The sequence below is a fragment of the Lolium perenne genome, chromosome 4, assembly GCF_019359855.2.
Source record: "Lolium perenne isolate Kyuss_39 chromosome 4, Kyuss_2.0, whole genome shotgun sequence".
NCBI classification, from domain to species: domain Eukaryota; kingdom Viridiplantae; phylum Streptophyta; class Magnoliopsida; order Poales; family Poaceae; genus Lolium; species Lolium perenne.
Window position 1 is genome coordinate 8,124,770 of NC_067247.2, and position 16,072 is coordinate 8,140,841.

Below are 16,072 nucleotides of genomic sequence, written 5' to 3' on the forward strand. Positions count from 1 at the left end.
CATTGGTTTCCTCCTATGGCTTATTGATTTGTCCAGAGAATGAAAAGGACACTTCCAACTATCATAAAGATGACGATGAAGGCACTAAGAACTAGGGCACAATCTCAGTTGGTTGCCATGTGGACTGGCATATCGATGTGTTGAAGTTATCTTTTCTATTTTCACTGTCGGAAATTGATGTTGTAAGACTTAGACCATAATGGTTTATCTATGTAATTGTGTTTTATAAGACTCTATTACATGGTGATGAACTGATGATATGAAGAATGTATCCCTATGCACTGTCATGATCCTTATGTAGTAGGGTATCCATGGATGGTTTCTCAGTCGTATGGCTTCGGGTCCCAACAAATAAATGTGGTCAAACATTTTTAAGTTTGACTTAGAACATTACATTGGAACTAGGTAAGTAAGCAATATTTTTTGGTTCTCTATTGCTTCTCAGGCTAAGTACATTACTTGGTGGAATGGAATAGCCCAATATAAATGGCACCCTGAGCATCTCGACGTGGGCACCGGATGCATGTATCTGTTCCCACTCTATCCTGTTACAAAGAAAGCTCAAAAGAATACTCTAAAGTGATGATTGAAACCTCATGTCGATTCTCCAAGTATAAGCTTGGTTGAAGATAGGGAGGAAAAATCAAAGTCTGGTGTGAAAACCACATGTCACCGTGAGACTTGCAATTAAAAAAGACTTGTGTGACCGACATATTTTGAAGAGAGAGAAGATCCACAGGCAAGATAGTACCATGTCTTGCTACATGAATTACAGTATTTTAATGTTATAATAAATTGTTGCAGAAATTTATTTTTCTCTTCATAATATACTACTTTTCTTTTCTCGTTTAGAGTATATGATTCTATTCCAATTGAAAGTGAGGGAATGGCCAGAATAAAGAAGTGGTTTCCTTTTTCATGTGCTGGTCCATCTTCCTCCCAAAGATGATACGGTTCCATTTACTTTTTTTTTTGAGAACACAGTACAACGTAGACGCTCACAAACACGCACGTACACTCACCCCTATGATCGCACATACGCACACCCTACCCCTATGAGCACCTCCGAGGGATCGAGCCGGCATATCTTGAGGTTGACGAAGTCATCACTGGCGCCTCGCTGTTGACGGGCACGTCACCTACCACTGAAAGCATAGCGCCGGTTAAATCCTGAAATTAATTCAGATAAATATAAACACCCATGCCAAGTCTAGGATTTGAACCTGGGTGGGCTGGTTCCAAGGAACCTAACCACCAGAGCCAAACTCAGTTTGCGATACGGTTCCATTTACAATTGGGTGAGCGGCTGAAAGGAGGACTGCTTTTATTTGAGTAGGTGGTAGGGTAGACGGGATGTGCCTGGTGGATGTGCTCAAGCTAACCGCAGAGCGCGCGCAAAAGAGTTGTGCCGTCTCTCGGCAATTCCACTGCAATTTGCAAGAGAACCATTTTCTTATCTTGCATAGGCATGTTAAGACATTACCTGCTTAGGATCTATCGTTAATCTATTTATTGAATGTCATCAAATTTCACCCACCAGAAGCTAGGTTCGAGCACTTGAGGATTTCCAGATGACCTCGTCTCTCCCTTCTGAGTGCATTAATGCAATATTTATTTTGCACAGCTCTCAAAAAATATTTTTTATTAAAATTTATTATCAGTCCACCCGTGGTTGTTTTCTTAGCGAATGCAACATGCAAACTTATTAACAAGCGGTTGAGCACACTGAATGCACATAAGCTTTATATATGCAGAAGGGACCAGCACGTGATATCTACCCCATCTATCCCAAATTAGTTGTCAATCTAGCTTTCTTGAAAAGTCAAATTATTTTAATATTTTTTTACCAAGTTTATAGTATTAATAACTAAGATTGTTTGACTTTTCAATTTTTTAGATTTGACTACTAATGGGACAGAGGGAGTACTTAGCGGTTGAGGGTACTTTTTCGATAAAGAGAGTTTTTATCAACTCAAAAATCACATCAAGGCGATACAAGCAAGAGAGTTACACCTGGCTTCTGCATAACAAGATGCACATAGCCCATGAACCAGAAAGGTTAATAAAATTCAACAACACCCTTAACATGGGACAAAGAAAGAAGCGGCGTAAGGCGGCTGAGGGTACTACAAGCACCGAGAAAGGACGAGGCAACCTGATTAAAGGTCGCTAGCTGCACATCCATACGCTCAAACACGCCATGTGAGGCATTCAGATCTTGTGGCCTTGCTCAACAGAGTGGTGCCTTTGTTGGATGGAGAGAGCTTCTTGCCAAGGAAAACATCAGTTAGGACAGTTTTGGACTTGAACGAGGCTTCCAGGATCTCCAAACCCTGCTTGCGTACGCATTATCAAACATATATACATCAAAATAAATTAATGGTTTCATGAAACATAGGCACGTGTTAGTTGTAAATACGACGGAAAATGCATGTAAAATGGGAGGATGATGCACCACACCTCTTTGTAGCCGATCTGCACAGTTTTCTCCTGGGGCGCGTTGAGGCCCCTCGCCGCCAACTTGCTGAGCCGCGCGATGCTGGAGATGGCAGACATTGGCGATATCCTAAGGTCATCCGTCACCGTGTACGTCACGACGCCCTGCACGAACCCACCGGTCGAGGTGTTCTGCACCTGTCCGGACACATAACGGAATTCAGTCGTCATCTGGTTTCCACAGGATGGACACCGAGAGCCTCTCTGATCTGTCACGCTGGTGCGGCAATCATTATTAATCGTGTTCCCGCAACCGAAGAATCTCCTCGGGGTCAAGAGCGAGGATGGCTCCGGCAAGCGGAAGAGGGAGCTGCTGCTGGCGCTCGCCACGGGTGAGACCACGGCAGGGCAGAGGATCACGTCCTTGTCCACGCCAGGCAGCATGTACGTGCCGTCGAGCTCCTCGGCGCTGGAGTAGAGGTTGCCGTTGCTGCCGATCATGGACCCCTTTCCCAGCAGCTTCACGGCCACGCCGGCCGGCATGGTAAGGAGGGAAAAGAGGAAGTCCACGGCGTCCTTCCCGGCTTCCGCGAACAGCACGCGCGGGCGTAGTGGACTGGGATCGATGAGGAGCTTCATGGTGATCTTTGTGCTTAACGTGGTGTCTGCCATCTTGAAGCTTGCGACCTTCTCAGGTTATGTTGATTTCATGGTCCATTGATCAAACATAATATATAGTATGGCGCAGCGAGCATCTCGCTGTGGTCGCCGTGTGCATTTTGGCTATCAAAATTTACAAGGGAATCGTACCGTTCACCTTTACATAAAGGTGGCCAGCAGCAAGGGGCAATGGAACATAGTCCTCATCTTTTAAAAAAATCTATAAAGAATTTATTCCGACCCGAGAACACAGTCACCACCTCGTTATTCTCGCCAAGACAACCTAATCTATAAAGAAATAGGACCTATTCTACAACGGTGCTGGTGTCTAGGCCTTATCAGATCCGCCCATATCTCTTCCTGTTTGCTTCATGATTAGTGATTCTATATTGTGAGAAGACCCTCAACTTGGTCCATTTTCTGTCAGGAAGTTCCTTCCAGTTTGCAGAATAAACCTTCTATTCCTTTACTATGTGGCTTTCCACCACATCCCTTCTGTAGCATTAGTAGTGTTCTCTCCCACTAATTAGGCCGTCGCAACACTCCCTTTTAAAGTAATTAATTAATCATGGTTGCTTCTAGATAAGACACATGATTGCATCGAACAAATCGTGAACCAAAAATTTGGATCCATAATAATGCAAGTTTTTTAAGGGTACTGAACATGATATTTTTTTTTCAACTGACCAAGAACACCATGCATCTGACCATGAAGAGATTTCTGCATCTGCATGCACACCATCCATGGATACAAAATAGACCATGAACAAATTTTTTTCCCCAATCCACGTACACCATACCTAAAAAATCAAGTATGTGGATAAGACTCCAGATCATGAGCTCGTATATGAAAAAATGGGATCTGGCCAAGGACACCATACTGTTATGATCATCTTTAGTTAAGCCAGTCGCTTGGTTTAGTTAGAGTAGTGTTCACTGAATTTAGTATCAGTTAGCAAATAAAACCTGCGTGTGCCTGTAGACGACCTAGTCTAGCTTTTGTTTCCGTTGCTTACGATGCGGCGACAAAGGGTGTAATAGTACACAAAAATGCAAATAGGATAGCGACATGAGATTAAAAGATGGATTGCCTTGAATGGCTGATTGTCCCTGGTCTTCTTCAAAGATCTTCGAATCCTTCATCTCCTTCAAACCCTACAATGTCCGAATCTATCATCGCGAAATAAAAAGGGAACACATTCAACACATTGCACAAACAAATCAACATGCAACAATCAATAGCTAACCACTCAACCAAGGGCTAACATACTAGGGACTCATAGTCACTACAAAACAACTTTACAATTTTATTTTAAGAAAAACCAATTTATTTCACTTAATAAAGGCATGAGAGCCTCACAAATTAGCAATTGTCTCTCTGGTTATCACCATGGTATAAACTAAGTATTCCCTGCTAGATAACACCACAAAAAAGACAAGTGCACAGGTTTTGTGCCAAAAACTATTATATTTTATTTTAAAACATTTTTGGAAAATCAGAAATCATTTTGCTACTTTATTTTGCTCACAGAATATTACACAACTACATAAAGCAAAAATTATACCTCTGGATAGCTATTAAAACATAGATCCATACAAAATTGGATTAACCAATTTTGAAGTTTTAAAAGATTTTTAATAATTATATTACTGGCCAGAGGGACCAATTCAAAGGTTAAAATCTTAGAAAAATTCAGATGCTCAAATAAATATGATCTCTGAATATGTTTTTTACAAAAGTAATGTGAGCACAACAAAAGTGGTTGCACTCAAAAATAATATTCTATGCTCCTGAAATAAATTCGCAAACACAAATTTTGAATAAACTTGTACTATATCTCACAAGCTCATATTTTGACCTAAAATCCTCAAACCAGTGCCAAAAGATGGGCATAATCATAAGGTTCAATACAAAATTGGATTTGGGTTTAAACCATTTTTAAACTCTCAAATTTGAATTAACAAGGAAACAGCATGTCTGTACCATTTTAAAAACATAGAAATATGCAGAACAGATAATGGTCTAATTCTTGTGTGAGGTGGTGAGGATTTTATTTATGAACCTAAAACAATTTGGAATAACTTGATTTGGATCATTTATGAATTTTTGGTGAATTAAAACTGAATGAGATGTGTCTGTGAATTATTTTTCAGAAAAAGGAAAAAGGAAAAGGCACGGGCTCGATCTTATTTGGGCCGCGCGGGAACTCGTCGGGCCGGCCCAGATGTGTTGCCGGGTGGGGAGGGGAAAAAGAAAAAACGGCTGACAGTGGGGCCCGCCTATCCGTGAAAAAAAACGAAGAGGTACGCGGCCATTGGATCTATGTTGATCGGACGGTTGAGGAGTGTCTTCCTCCTCTACCCTATGCATGCATGTAGGGAACCCTAGGGAGGCAAGATATGACGCGGAGGCTCACCGGGAGGAGTTAGCCACCAATGGCGAAGGTCCATCGGGGTGGCTGCGGGTCGAGGCGATCCAGTAGCGAGTCCGGCGGCTCCTCCTCCTTCAGTAGCAGTCCTTCCTGATGCAGGCACGGGCGGCTCCTCTCCCGGTGCTCCTTTCGGCAGGTGACGGCGGCGGCAGCTTCAGGCGGTCCTAGACGGAAACGGAGGCGTGCGTTAGGGCGAGGAGGGGACGGTGAGAAGGATGGTGCAGAGAGGAGAGACGAGCGCGACGGGGGCGTGCTCGGCCATGCCCGCCACCCACTCGGTGACCATGGTAGCTGCGCGCTCGCCGGCGAGCAGCAGAAGGGTAGAGCACCTCAGAGCTTCTGTGTGAGGTCTGGGAGTGTGGAGAAGAGTGGTGTGGAGCGAGGGGCTGGCCGGAGGCGGGCTTTTATAGCCGGGGACGGGTGTGTGTTGGACATGGTCGTGGGCGCGTGAGGCTGAACGTGATCGAGTAGCTGGGTGGTGGCATCATGCACAACATCCAGAGGTGGATCCAGTGCGGCCGGAATCAAGAAAAAAGGCGTGCTGAGTTGTCTGAATCCAGTGCATAAAGGTGTTCGATGGCGATTTTTCGATGGAGGAGGTAGCTAGGGAGGGATCTAGGGTACTGGATAGGATCACGATAGGGTGCCTTTTTAGGTCCATTACTTGGGAAAAGACTAGAGAGGGGAGGGTTACCAGGAACGCGGTGCGCGTCTGCAGCGTGGTGACCACCGGGCATGCGAGCAAGGTGTGGGTCAGAGGGAAACGGGACTCTCCTCGGGAGCATGCGCGCCATTGAGAGGCTTGTCAAGGGAGGCTATTGGCGCAGCAAATCAAGTAGGTGAGGTCGGGTCGCTGCTGCCCATTTCATGATGTCCACCTAGAAGAGGCATGGGATGGAGGGGAACTAGGGTTGGCTAGAGGGACGCTCCCATGATGATCTGGGTAGTGTAGGGTGCAGGTACTCATGCTAGAAGTGGTGGATGGTAGGGAGAGCTAGGCTGCAGCAATCTCTCCTTCCAAAACTTGACCGAGCCATGCATGGTCTCGGGTTCTTCCCTCTCTTTCTATTTCCAACGTGGTATTGATGTAGAGTAGGTCGACCAGAGGGAGGGATTGGTGCAGGAGGGGTCAGGCTCTGGGTGGTTCATTGGTTGAGAGAGATATGGGAGAGATAATAGGAACGTCAATGCCAAGACCAAGACATGGCCGGCTATCCTTTTGTCAAGCTCATGTGGAGATCAAAGGGGCAATGCCACTCTTGCATGATGACCACGGTTGAGTGCTTGGGAAGATTTGCTAGGGTGATGGTTTGATGATGTTCGAAATTGAGGTAGAGGGATAGAGGTGACAATGTTTATTAGTGCCAACGTTGATGATGACATTATGTAAAACATGAGGGTATTGGTTTCCATGTTGATTGTGCCAAAGAAGTGTTGGTGGATATTGGGTCAGAGAGGTGGTGATGAAAAAAACAAGTTGTCATGTGAATTTTAATTTTAAAAGGATGGATATTTATCATTATTTGAGAGTTGACCCAAAGTTGGACGGGGTTTACTTGAACTTGCATTCAAAAAAAATATAAATAAAGGAGACAATATGATTTTTTTGAAATAAAGTAGATCTACTTGCATAACCAAGCATGGTATATTTTTCCCAAATTTTATTTGATGTCAAAAAGTGTAGGAAATGGCATAGATACCATCAACATGCATTTTGTTAAATAGAGAAAAATAAAATAAAGGGAAAATAATTTAGAAGAAAATTATTTTTTTGAATGGAAAAATGATATGATATAACATATCAATCACATTTCCTAATTTATTCTTGAAATTTTTTTTGAAATGGTTTGATAAAACTAGAAATAGTTTTGGTAGTGAAATGAAAAGACAAAGAGGTTTAGGGTTTTAGGGATTACGATGATCCATGGTTGAAATAGAATAAAATATGGATCATTCCATTTTCCTATGGAAACCAAAACTACATATAATAGCTTTTATAAAACAATAAAGTCACATAAAGTAAGGGTAAACCATTTGGTAAATACTTTGTGCCAAAATAAAAATATCTTTTAGAAACACTTTTGTGATACCATGATCAAATGTGATCATAGCCAAATTTAAAAAGAAAGGTTTTTGACAAGATCTTTTGAATTAAGATTTTTGAGTCATAGGACAAAACAAAAATAGGTTTTTGTGGTTTAGGTCAAAAGGTTCAATTATTTTTAAAGAGAGGAGGTTAAGGTAATACAAGAGTGACCATAGCTTAACTATTTTTCTTGAGAATAGAAGATGTGTGTTGAGCTACTTATGGGAATGTACCAAGTAAAAGAGACATAAGGTTTATATATAGTGGAAAGGAAGGGAATTATACTTAGCCACACATGTGTTTATTCAGTGAGTTGCTAAATTGTTTTATTACCAGAGGTCTTGTTCTTTGAGGTAGCTCAAGACAATTTTCAACAAGCATATCAAGATCATCTACCAGCAGAGTAAGCCAATTCATCTTATCAAACAGATCAAGGCAATTCATCTTAATTAGCCTTTTAAAAAGTTTTTGTTCCCCCTGATTTTTGCACTCTGGACAACTAAACAAGGTTGCAAAAGTTGGGGTGTTACAGATCTTCCACCCTTAAAATAATCTCGTCCCGAGATTACTAAGCGTGGGACTAGGGAGGTTTTATAGGTTGACTTAAGTTAGACTCCATCTTCCTGTGGACGCGCAGTTGTTGACAAGGTCATAGCTTCAGCTTCTGAGAGACACGATGGATTTCTGCCGAGGGCAAGCTTCGTGAAGAGGTTGACTACTTTTATGCGAGTGTTAGATCTGTGGCCTCTTAACGATCCCAGAGGGGTCCATGATTCTGGGAGAGTTAGTCCATCCGAACGGGGTTTTAGAAGGGTCGAAGGCTTTTAGAGTTAGCTTAAGTTTTAGTGGAAGACGAAGTCTTCCACCCTTAAGATTGTTCAGCGGGGGTTCTAGAAAACTCAGAGCTTCTGCCACGGGTCTTGTCGGGCACTTTCGAAGAAGTCATCGATCTCTCGTCTTGAGTTGAACCATCTTCAGGGAGCGATGTGTAGTCCACAGCTTCAAGAGGCACTCACGGTGTTTACTAAACCATAGGACGCACGGTAAGTTAGTAAGTCGATGGAACTCCTAGTTCGTATCCATATGAAGCAGCAACAAGGGTCGTCGGAAACAATTTTCAGCTTGAGGGTCGGTGCTGACTCCTACCAGTTAAGAACTGAGCGGGTAAACTACCCCTAATCTTGAGTCTTGAATTGCCTTCAAGGGCTTCTCTTGAATGTGGACCAGATGGACCTTGTAATGTAGCTTGGCTTTGACGCTATCACTCTCTTTGCTTGTTAGGTGGTGCGTTAGAGGGTGGTTTCAAGAAGATATCCACAAGGTTAGCGTGATTATTATATAGGGTTAGACCAAATGGCTTTTTGCAGAGTTGCAGCCAATCTTGAAGGTATTGGCTTCTGTTTCCTTGGCGTTGTAGAGATGCTTCAGCTGATCTTGAAAATAGTTAGTGCAGATAGGGGTCTAGCTTAGTTTCTCCGACGGTTGAGAATCAACTGTTTAGAGTTAGATCCTATCCAATTAACTAGCAGTTAGCATTTTTCGGCGAGGTAGATGAGAGTGAAAATGTCTTAGGGAGGCTTCCTAGGCTGGGTTATCAAACTAAGAGTGTTTTTCAGACTGAAACACCAAAACACACAACAAACAGATAAAAACACTCAAGGCAACACACTTAGGGAACTACAAGCAATCATCAAACCAGACGTGACACGTTAAGTACCCATGGATGCCTAATACGCGGGGGTATCTCAATCAAAGCGATTGGGTTTATCCTATCCATCCTATAGGTTTGGGGTTGGTCACATATGTTGACGTCTTCATTTTGCTGACATCGACTTCAACATGGATTCTTGGAGCAGTTGGTGGTGAATCAGGCCCGGTGTTGACTGGTCGATGTTGGGGCGGCACTAGTAGAAAAGAGGGCTTCCATACCACCCCATTAGTCCCCAAATACTTTGACCCGAGACTAATGGGGTCTTTAGTCCCGGTTCTGCTGGGGAAGCGGAACTAATGCTCCGGCCGAGACTAAAGGGTAGACCTTTAGTCCCAGTTGGTAACACCAACCGGGACTAACGGGCTATGGCAAGCTGCCGCCGGCGCATGCCTCTTTAGGTTTTTCTGGGTTTTTTACTCCCCACGCACCCTTCACCCCCCCCCCCCCCCCGTTGGATCGCCTTTTTTTTGCTTTGTAAAATACAAAAGAAAATGATAGAAAATTCAAAAAATAAAATGTTTTCAGATTCTTGTATGTTATGCAACCTACTATTCGGTGAAATTAAGAAATTCAAATTTTCACTTTTTTTGCAAAAAAGGTTTGAAAAATGGTAAAACCCCATTAACTTTTGTATACGACATCGGAAAAAAACGTATAATATATCAAAATCATCGTGAGAAAAAGTTACATCCGAATTCATCGGGGTTTACCCGGTTAGCCAATTTTTAGATTCTCAAAATTCCAAATGAAAATATGAAAGCAGGAAGATTTTAGTTTTTGCTATAAATTACGGACTTTATATTTTTTAAATTTTTTAAAAAATTAAAATTAATAATTGCATCCTGCATAAAGATTACTATTACTTTTACCCAATTTTTAGATTTTCAAATTTTTAGGTTTTGGGTTTGGCAAAAAAATAAATATTAAAAAATTAAAAAATTAAAAAATTAGAAATAATACAAATTAAAAAGTTAATGTTCATTTATTTATTCAAGATTATTATTACATCATTACTTTTGTTTATTAAAAAAATTATTTGAAATTCAAACAATAAAGAAATGTGACATCGACCAACATATTAATAGGATTGATATGATACTAGTATCACATAAATGCGCGCGAAGCACTTGGATGCGGGACGGGATGGAAGTCGGAAGTTAAGCGTGCTAGTGCTAGAGTAGTGGGAGGATGGGTGACCGAGCGGGAAGTTTGACCACGAGTAAGTAATTTGACTAGAGATAATTGTAGTTAGAGACTAAACTATGCAAATAACTAAAATAATAGAAATTCTGAAAAAATAGAAAAAAAAGGGAGTGGAAAAAAATTAGAAAAAATAAAATAATTTTTTTTCACCCGGAGGCATTTTTGCCCCGACGCACGCAGCCCACGTGGATGGACCTTTAGTCCCGGTTCGTAAGCAACCGGAACAAAAGGGGGTGGGCTTTAGTCTCGGGTATTTAGTCCCGATTGCACAACCGGGACTAAAGCCCCTTATGAACCGGGACTAAAGGCCATTTTTCTACTAGTGCAGAGGCGAAAACTGCGTAGAACTTCTAGTCTCAACATCCTGGAGACGTGAGGTCTTCAGAGGGGTAGCTGTTGAGGTACTCCCAAAGTCGACAACTTCTTGTGGCTGGCCTAAAAATTACTAGTCAGGAACTAAGGACTTGATCCTTAACGACTGCAAAAGTGCAAGTCCACGGAGGAACAAGGTCAGCTCCTCGACAGACTTTGGCGACAACCAAAGACATGATCTTAATATCCCTTTATGCGTACGGCTAAGTCGGCATCCAATCTTTAATAGCTGCATGTTGGAGATACTTTGAGACTTTCTGAAGGGTTGTTCCATCTTTGACTTCGAGTCTCTGGGTCTAAGTTGGGGACATCGTCCAATATCTAGTTTTGGAAGAGGATGAGATAGTAGAGTAAGAAATTTTCAACGTGTTTGGTAATCAGAGAGCAACGTAAGAATTAGAAGTTTTGAAGGGGTGAGAAAATTGGAAGCTATTCTTCCATATACTAAAGAAAGAATTTCTTTCGTAAATAGTTTTTCCCAAGTACTCGTTTCCCATCTAACGTCCATGCTAACTAAGGTCTCCTACAGTCAGGATGGCTCTGATACCAGCTCTGTGGGGACCCTGGACTAGCAATCCGAAATACCCGTTATGTACTCAGTTCACGATCCCATGATCAGTGCGCCATGAACACATAACCGAACTGATATCAAAGTTACATCATCCATTACAAAACGGAATAATAATATTACAAATAGGTCACATGACCAATACTTACATAATAGCCTCGAAAGGCCTAACTTAACCCCAGAGTAGCGGAATCACTTCAACAGCGCAGAGCCCAAGTCATCTGTCATAACCCTACAGGCAACTAACTGGAAGAACGTTCCTAGCTCGCATAGACATCGTCAAATCCTTCTTCATTTGTCGAATTCCTCCAAGTCTAGCCAAGTCAATAGCTAGGGACAAAGCCGTGAGTACATTTGGAATTGTACTCGCAAACCATCACGAGAGATTAAGGGGATGCATATTTGGCATTAGCAAGGTAATAGGCACTATTCTAGAGCGACAAGGCGAGCGATAGTTTTCTCTCGTGGATATTGCATGTGTGGAAGAGACACTTTCTTTTGTGGATGTAGCATCTCTATATCTTTGTTGAAGAAGATACTTTAACAGAATTTTAGAACTAAATCACTAGGATGGGGTGTCCCGATTTTTTTTTCCTTCCGGTCATCTCTATATGACCACCAAACCTTTCCCGTACCCTTCCGGTACTCCGAAAACAAGTGCCCTTTTTCTTTGGTAAACAATTTCTAAAACAAAACTCATCAGGCTAAGCAACAGCCATTCGAACCGTCCATGACCGCGGACGCGGCTATTCGAATAGATTTTACTCTGCAGAGTTTGCACACTTTCCCCACAAGATCCGCGAGTTTATCATGTGGGCAACTTCCCCGCATATCAACTATGCCATGACAAAAACTCAGACATGACTCTTTGCCTATTCTCCCTAGTATAGGACCCTTCCCCATGGAGTATGTACCTCCCCGGCAAACCATGGCAGCTCACCTCATCGAGCGTGACTCCATTGCCATGGCGGGAGACCCATGGTGTCTTCCTGACGGGTAGCCCTACGAGCATCCCGTTATACGATTGCCCAACTAGCGACAATCCGGATTCCGGGGTGCTTGCACCCTTTATATAGTTGTGAGGCATCCCATACTAAGGCGAACAAACTCCAAGTTAAGCCCCGTGCCCATGTTGGGGTAATGTGGTTGCGCGGGTTAATTGGCATGGGTGAGTACTTAGACGCCAAAGTTTTTGAAAACTTACTTTCCTTCTATCCAACCTTCCAAAGTTCCTTTACTTTCATAAACTTACACTTGGATAAAGCCAACTTACCCAAGGTTTTTTCGAAATCCTTTAAACATGGTGTTTCCAAGGGGTTCCCAACCTAAGGTTTTTCTTTATGGTGAACAAGGCTACAACAAGGTGCATGATGCTAATCATCATACAACTAAAAGGGAGGGGGTAATTAGGTGCCAAAGGTGTCCATAAATTTGGGGGAAGTCCAAGTATTCCAATTGGATGAATAGAATCAACACAAAGATAATGCAATAGACAAAGAGTGTAATAGTGCACAAAAATGCAAATAGGATAGCGACATGAGATCAAAAGATGGCTTGCCTTGAATGGCTGATTGTCCCTGGTCTTCTTTAAAGATCTTCGAATCCTCCCTCTCCTTCAAACCCGACAATGTCCGAATCTATCGTCGCGAAATAAAAAGGGAACACATTCAACACATTGCACAAACAAATCAACATGCAACAATCAATAGCTAACCACTCAACCAAGGGCTAACATACTAGGGACTCATAGTCACTACAAAACAACTTTACAATTTTATTTTAAGCAAAACCAATTTATTTCACTTAATAAAGGCATGAGAGCCTCACAAATTAGCAATTGTCTCTCTGGTTATCACCATGGCATAAACTAAGTATTCCCTGGTAGACAACACCACAAAGAAGACAAGTGCACAGGTTTTGTGCTAAAAACTATTATATTTTATTTTAAAACATTTTTGGAAAAGCAGAAATCATTTTGCTACTTTATTTTGCTCACAAAATATTACACAACTACAGCAAGCAAAAATTATACCTCTGGATAGCTATTAAAACATAGATCCATACAAAATTGGTGATCCAATTTTGAAGTTTTAAACGATTTTTAATAATTATATTACTGGCCAGAGGGACCAATTCAAAGGTTAAAATCTTAGAAAAACTTAGATGCTCAAATAAATATGATCTCTGAATATGTTGTTTACAAAAGTAATGTGAGCACAACAAAAGTGGTTGCACTCAAAAATAATATTCTATGCTCCTGAAATAAATTCTCAAACACAGATTTTGAATAAACTTGTACTATATCTCACAAGCTCATATTTTGACCTAAAATCCTCAAACCAGTGCCAAAAGATGGGCATAATCATAAGGTTCACTACAAAATTAGATTTGGGTTTAAACTATTTTTAAAACTCTCAAAATTTTAATTAACAAGGAAACATCATGTCTGTTTTTAAAAACATAGAAATATGCAGAACAGATAATGGTCTAATTCTTGTGTGAGGTGGTGAGGATTTTATTTATGAACCTAAATTTTTTTGGAATAACTCGATTTGGATCATTTATGAATTTTTGGTGAATTAAAACTGAATGAGATGTGTCTGTGAATTATTTTTCAAAAAAAGGAAAAAGGAAAAGGCACGGGCTCGATCTTATTTGGGTCGCGCAGGAACCCGTCGGGCCGGCCCAGATGTGTTGCCGGGTGGGGAGGGGAAAAAGAAAAAACGGCTGACAGTGGGGCCCGCCTATCAGTGAAAAAAAACGAAGAGGTACGCGGCCGTTGGATCTATGTTGATCGGACGGTTGAGGAGTGTCTTCCTCCTCTACCCTCTGCATGCATGCAGGGAACCCTAGGGAGGCAAGATACGACGCGGAGGCTCACCGGGAGGAGTTGGACGCCGATGGCGAAGGTCCAGCGGGGTGGCGGCGGGTCGAGGCGATCCAGTGGCGAGTCCGACGGCTCCTCCTCCTTCAGTAGCAGTCCTCTCGGCAGGTGATGGCGGCGGCAGCTTCCGGCGGTCCTGGATGGAAACGAAGGCGTGCGTTAGGGCGAGGAAGGGACGGTGAGAAGGATGGTGCAGAGAGGAGAGACGAGTGCGATGGGGGCATGCTCGGCAATGCCCGCCACCCACTCGGTGGCCATGGTAGTTGCGCGCTCGCCGGCGAGCAGCAGAAGGGCAGAGCACCTCAGAGCTTCTGTGTGAGGGGCTGGGAGTGTGGAGAAGAGTGGTGTGGAGCGAGGGGCTGGCCGGAGGCGGGCTTTTATAGCCGGGGACGGGTGTGTGGTGGACATGGTCGTGGGCGCGTGAGGCTGAACGTGATCGAGTAGCTGGGTGGTGGCATCATGCACAACATCCAGGCGTGGATCCAGTGCGGCCGGAATCAAGGAAAAAAGGCGTGTAATGTACCTGGAAGCTTCTTGTCACACCAACATGGTTTTCTAGAGGAGTGATGGAATCCAAGAGGGGGTGAAGGGAGAGGGCAGTATTAATTAAGCCCGTGGGTAAGCCCCAGGAGTAAGGGCTCAAGAAAACGCGATTGCCATGAGGAGTAATTGCGTATGAGGTTACTACAAGGGACGGTGAAGTCACCATGTAGTCCGGAGTACCGGCAGGCCAAGACAAATCTCGACACGCTCATGCGCAACTAAACATCATGGGGCTCACGATTGGCCCTAGAGCTGAGTGCTTCACCTTCCTGTGCACTTCACAACATACACGCACGGTGCATATGATACAAGGGTGGAATACAGAGTTACGTATCACAACATAAACAACTATGACACAAAAAACAGAAATAAGATATAGAAAAAGCTCTATAGAGCAAGGTACAAATGACACTCAATGGACACATGTCCAACAATACATCATTACATCAGCGGAAGCGAAAAGTCTAAGTACAGACAAGATCCAAAAAGGTCTAAGAGTCCGGAAAATAAATAGACGGATCCATAACCAGCAAGCCACAGGTTGCTGCCTAGGAATGCACTCGCTACTCGACGAAGTTGGCGTCTATGAATTCAACGAAGTAGCCTCCTGACGTCTACTCGTAACCTGTCGTACCTACAACATCGGGCCAACGGTTGCTGGAAAGGAGGAAGAAAGCAGACCGTGAGTACCGAGGCACATGTACTCAGCGAGACAAGAACTTGGCTATGCACTGCGGGCAATATGGTGGAGTTTAGCGGCAGCAAAACTTGAACTAACTTATGGAGACACACTACAACTTCCGTCTATTCAGAGAAGGTAAGAGAGCGCAACAGGTAACCAACTAGATACTACTCAAGCATAACCTAGCCAAATACACATATCCCCTTCGCACGAAGCGAAGAAGCAATGTACAGGCACTTACACGGTTGACAAGTTTTATTAGTGAACAGTTGTAATAACGCTAACTTACTACGCAAGTTATTAGTAGGTTATTAGCTAAAAGTATCAGGTGTAAGTTGTTCTATGATCGAGTTAAACAGCTCTAAGTCGTCCATAACCGCGGACACGGCTTTCCAAGAAGATTTACCCTGCAGGGGTGCACTACTGGTCCCATACGCATGTTCAACATTGTTGGATCAAAACAGAGTCTCACGATGAGACTGTTCCCAGCTCTAC

At 42.9% G+C, this 16,072-nt stretch overlaps 1 protein-coding gene across 1 annotated transcript; it reads right to left on the minus strand.

The window, feature by feature from the left end:
- Positions 1 to 1,927: 1,927 nt before the first annotated feature.
- LOC127291715 (uncharacterized) lies at positions 1,928 to 3,184 on the minus strand. The gene is made up of 2 exons (XM_051321028.2): positions 2,461 to 3,184; positions 1,928 to 2,333 (listed from the first exon to the last, which is right to left on the minus strand). The coding sequence occupies exons 1-2, from the start codon at positions 3,106 to 3,108 to the stop codon at positions 2,190 to 2,192; spliced, it is 792 nt and encodes a 263-aa protein (XP_051176988.1). The 5' UTR covers positions 3,109 to 3,184; the 3' UTR covers positions 1,928 to 2,189.
- Positions 3,185 to 16,072: the final 12,888 nt, after the last annotated feature.

Bases quoted from the DNA above. Each gene is read 5' to 3' on its own strand.
- LOC127291715 (XM_051321028.2), bottom strand. From the start codon at position 3,108: ATGGCAGACACCACGTTAAGCACAAAGATCACCATGAAGCTCCTCATC. The intron at 2,334-2,460 runs GTGTGGTGCATC...GTACGCAAGCAG, and splicing joins TGCAGATCGGCTACAAAGAG to GGTTTGGAGATCCTGGAAGC.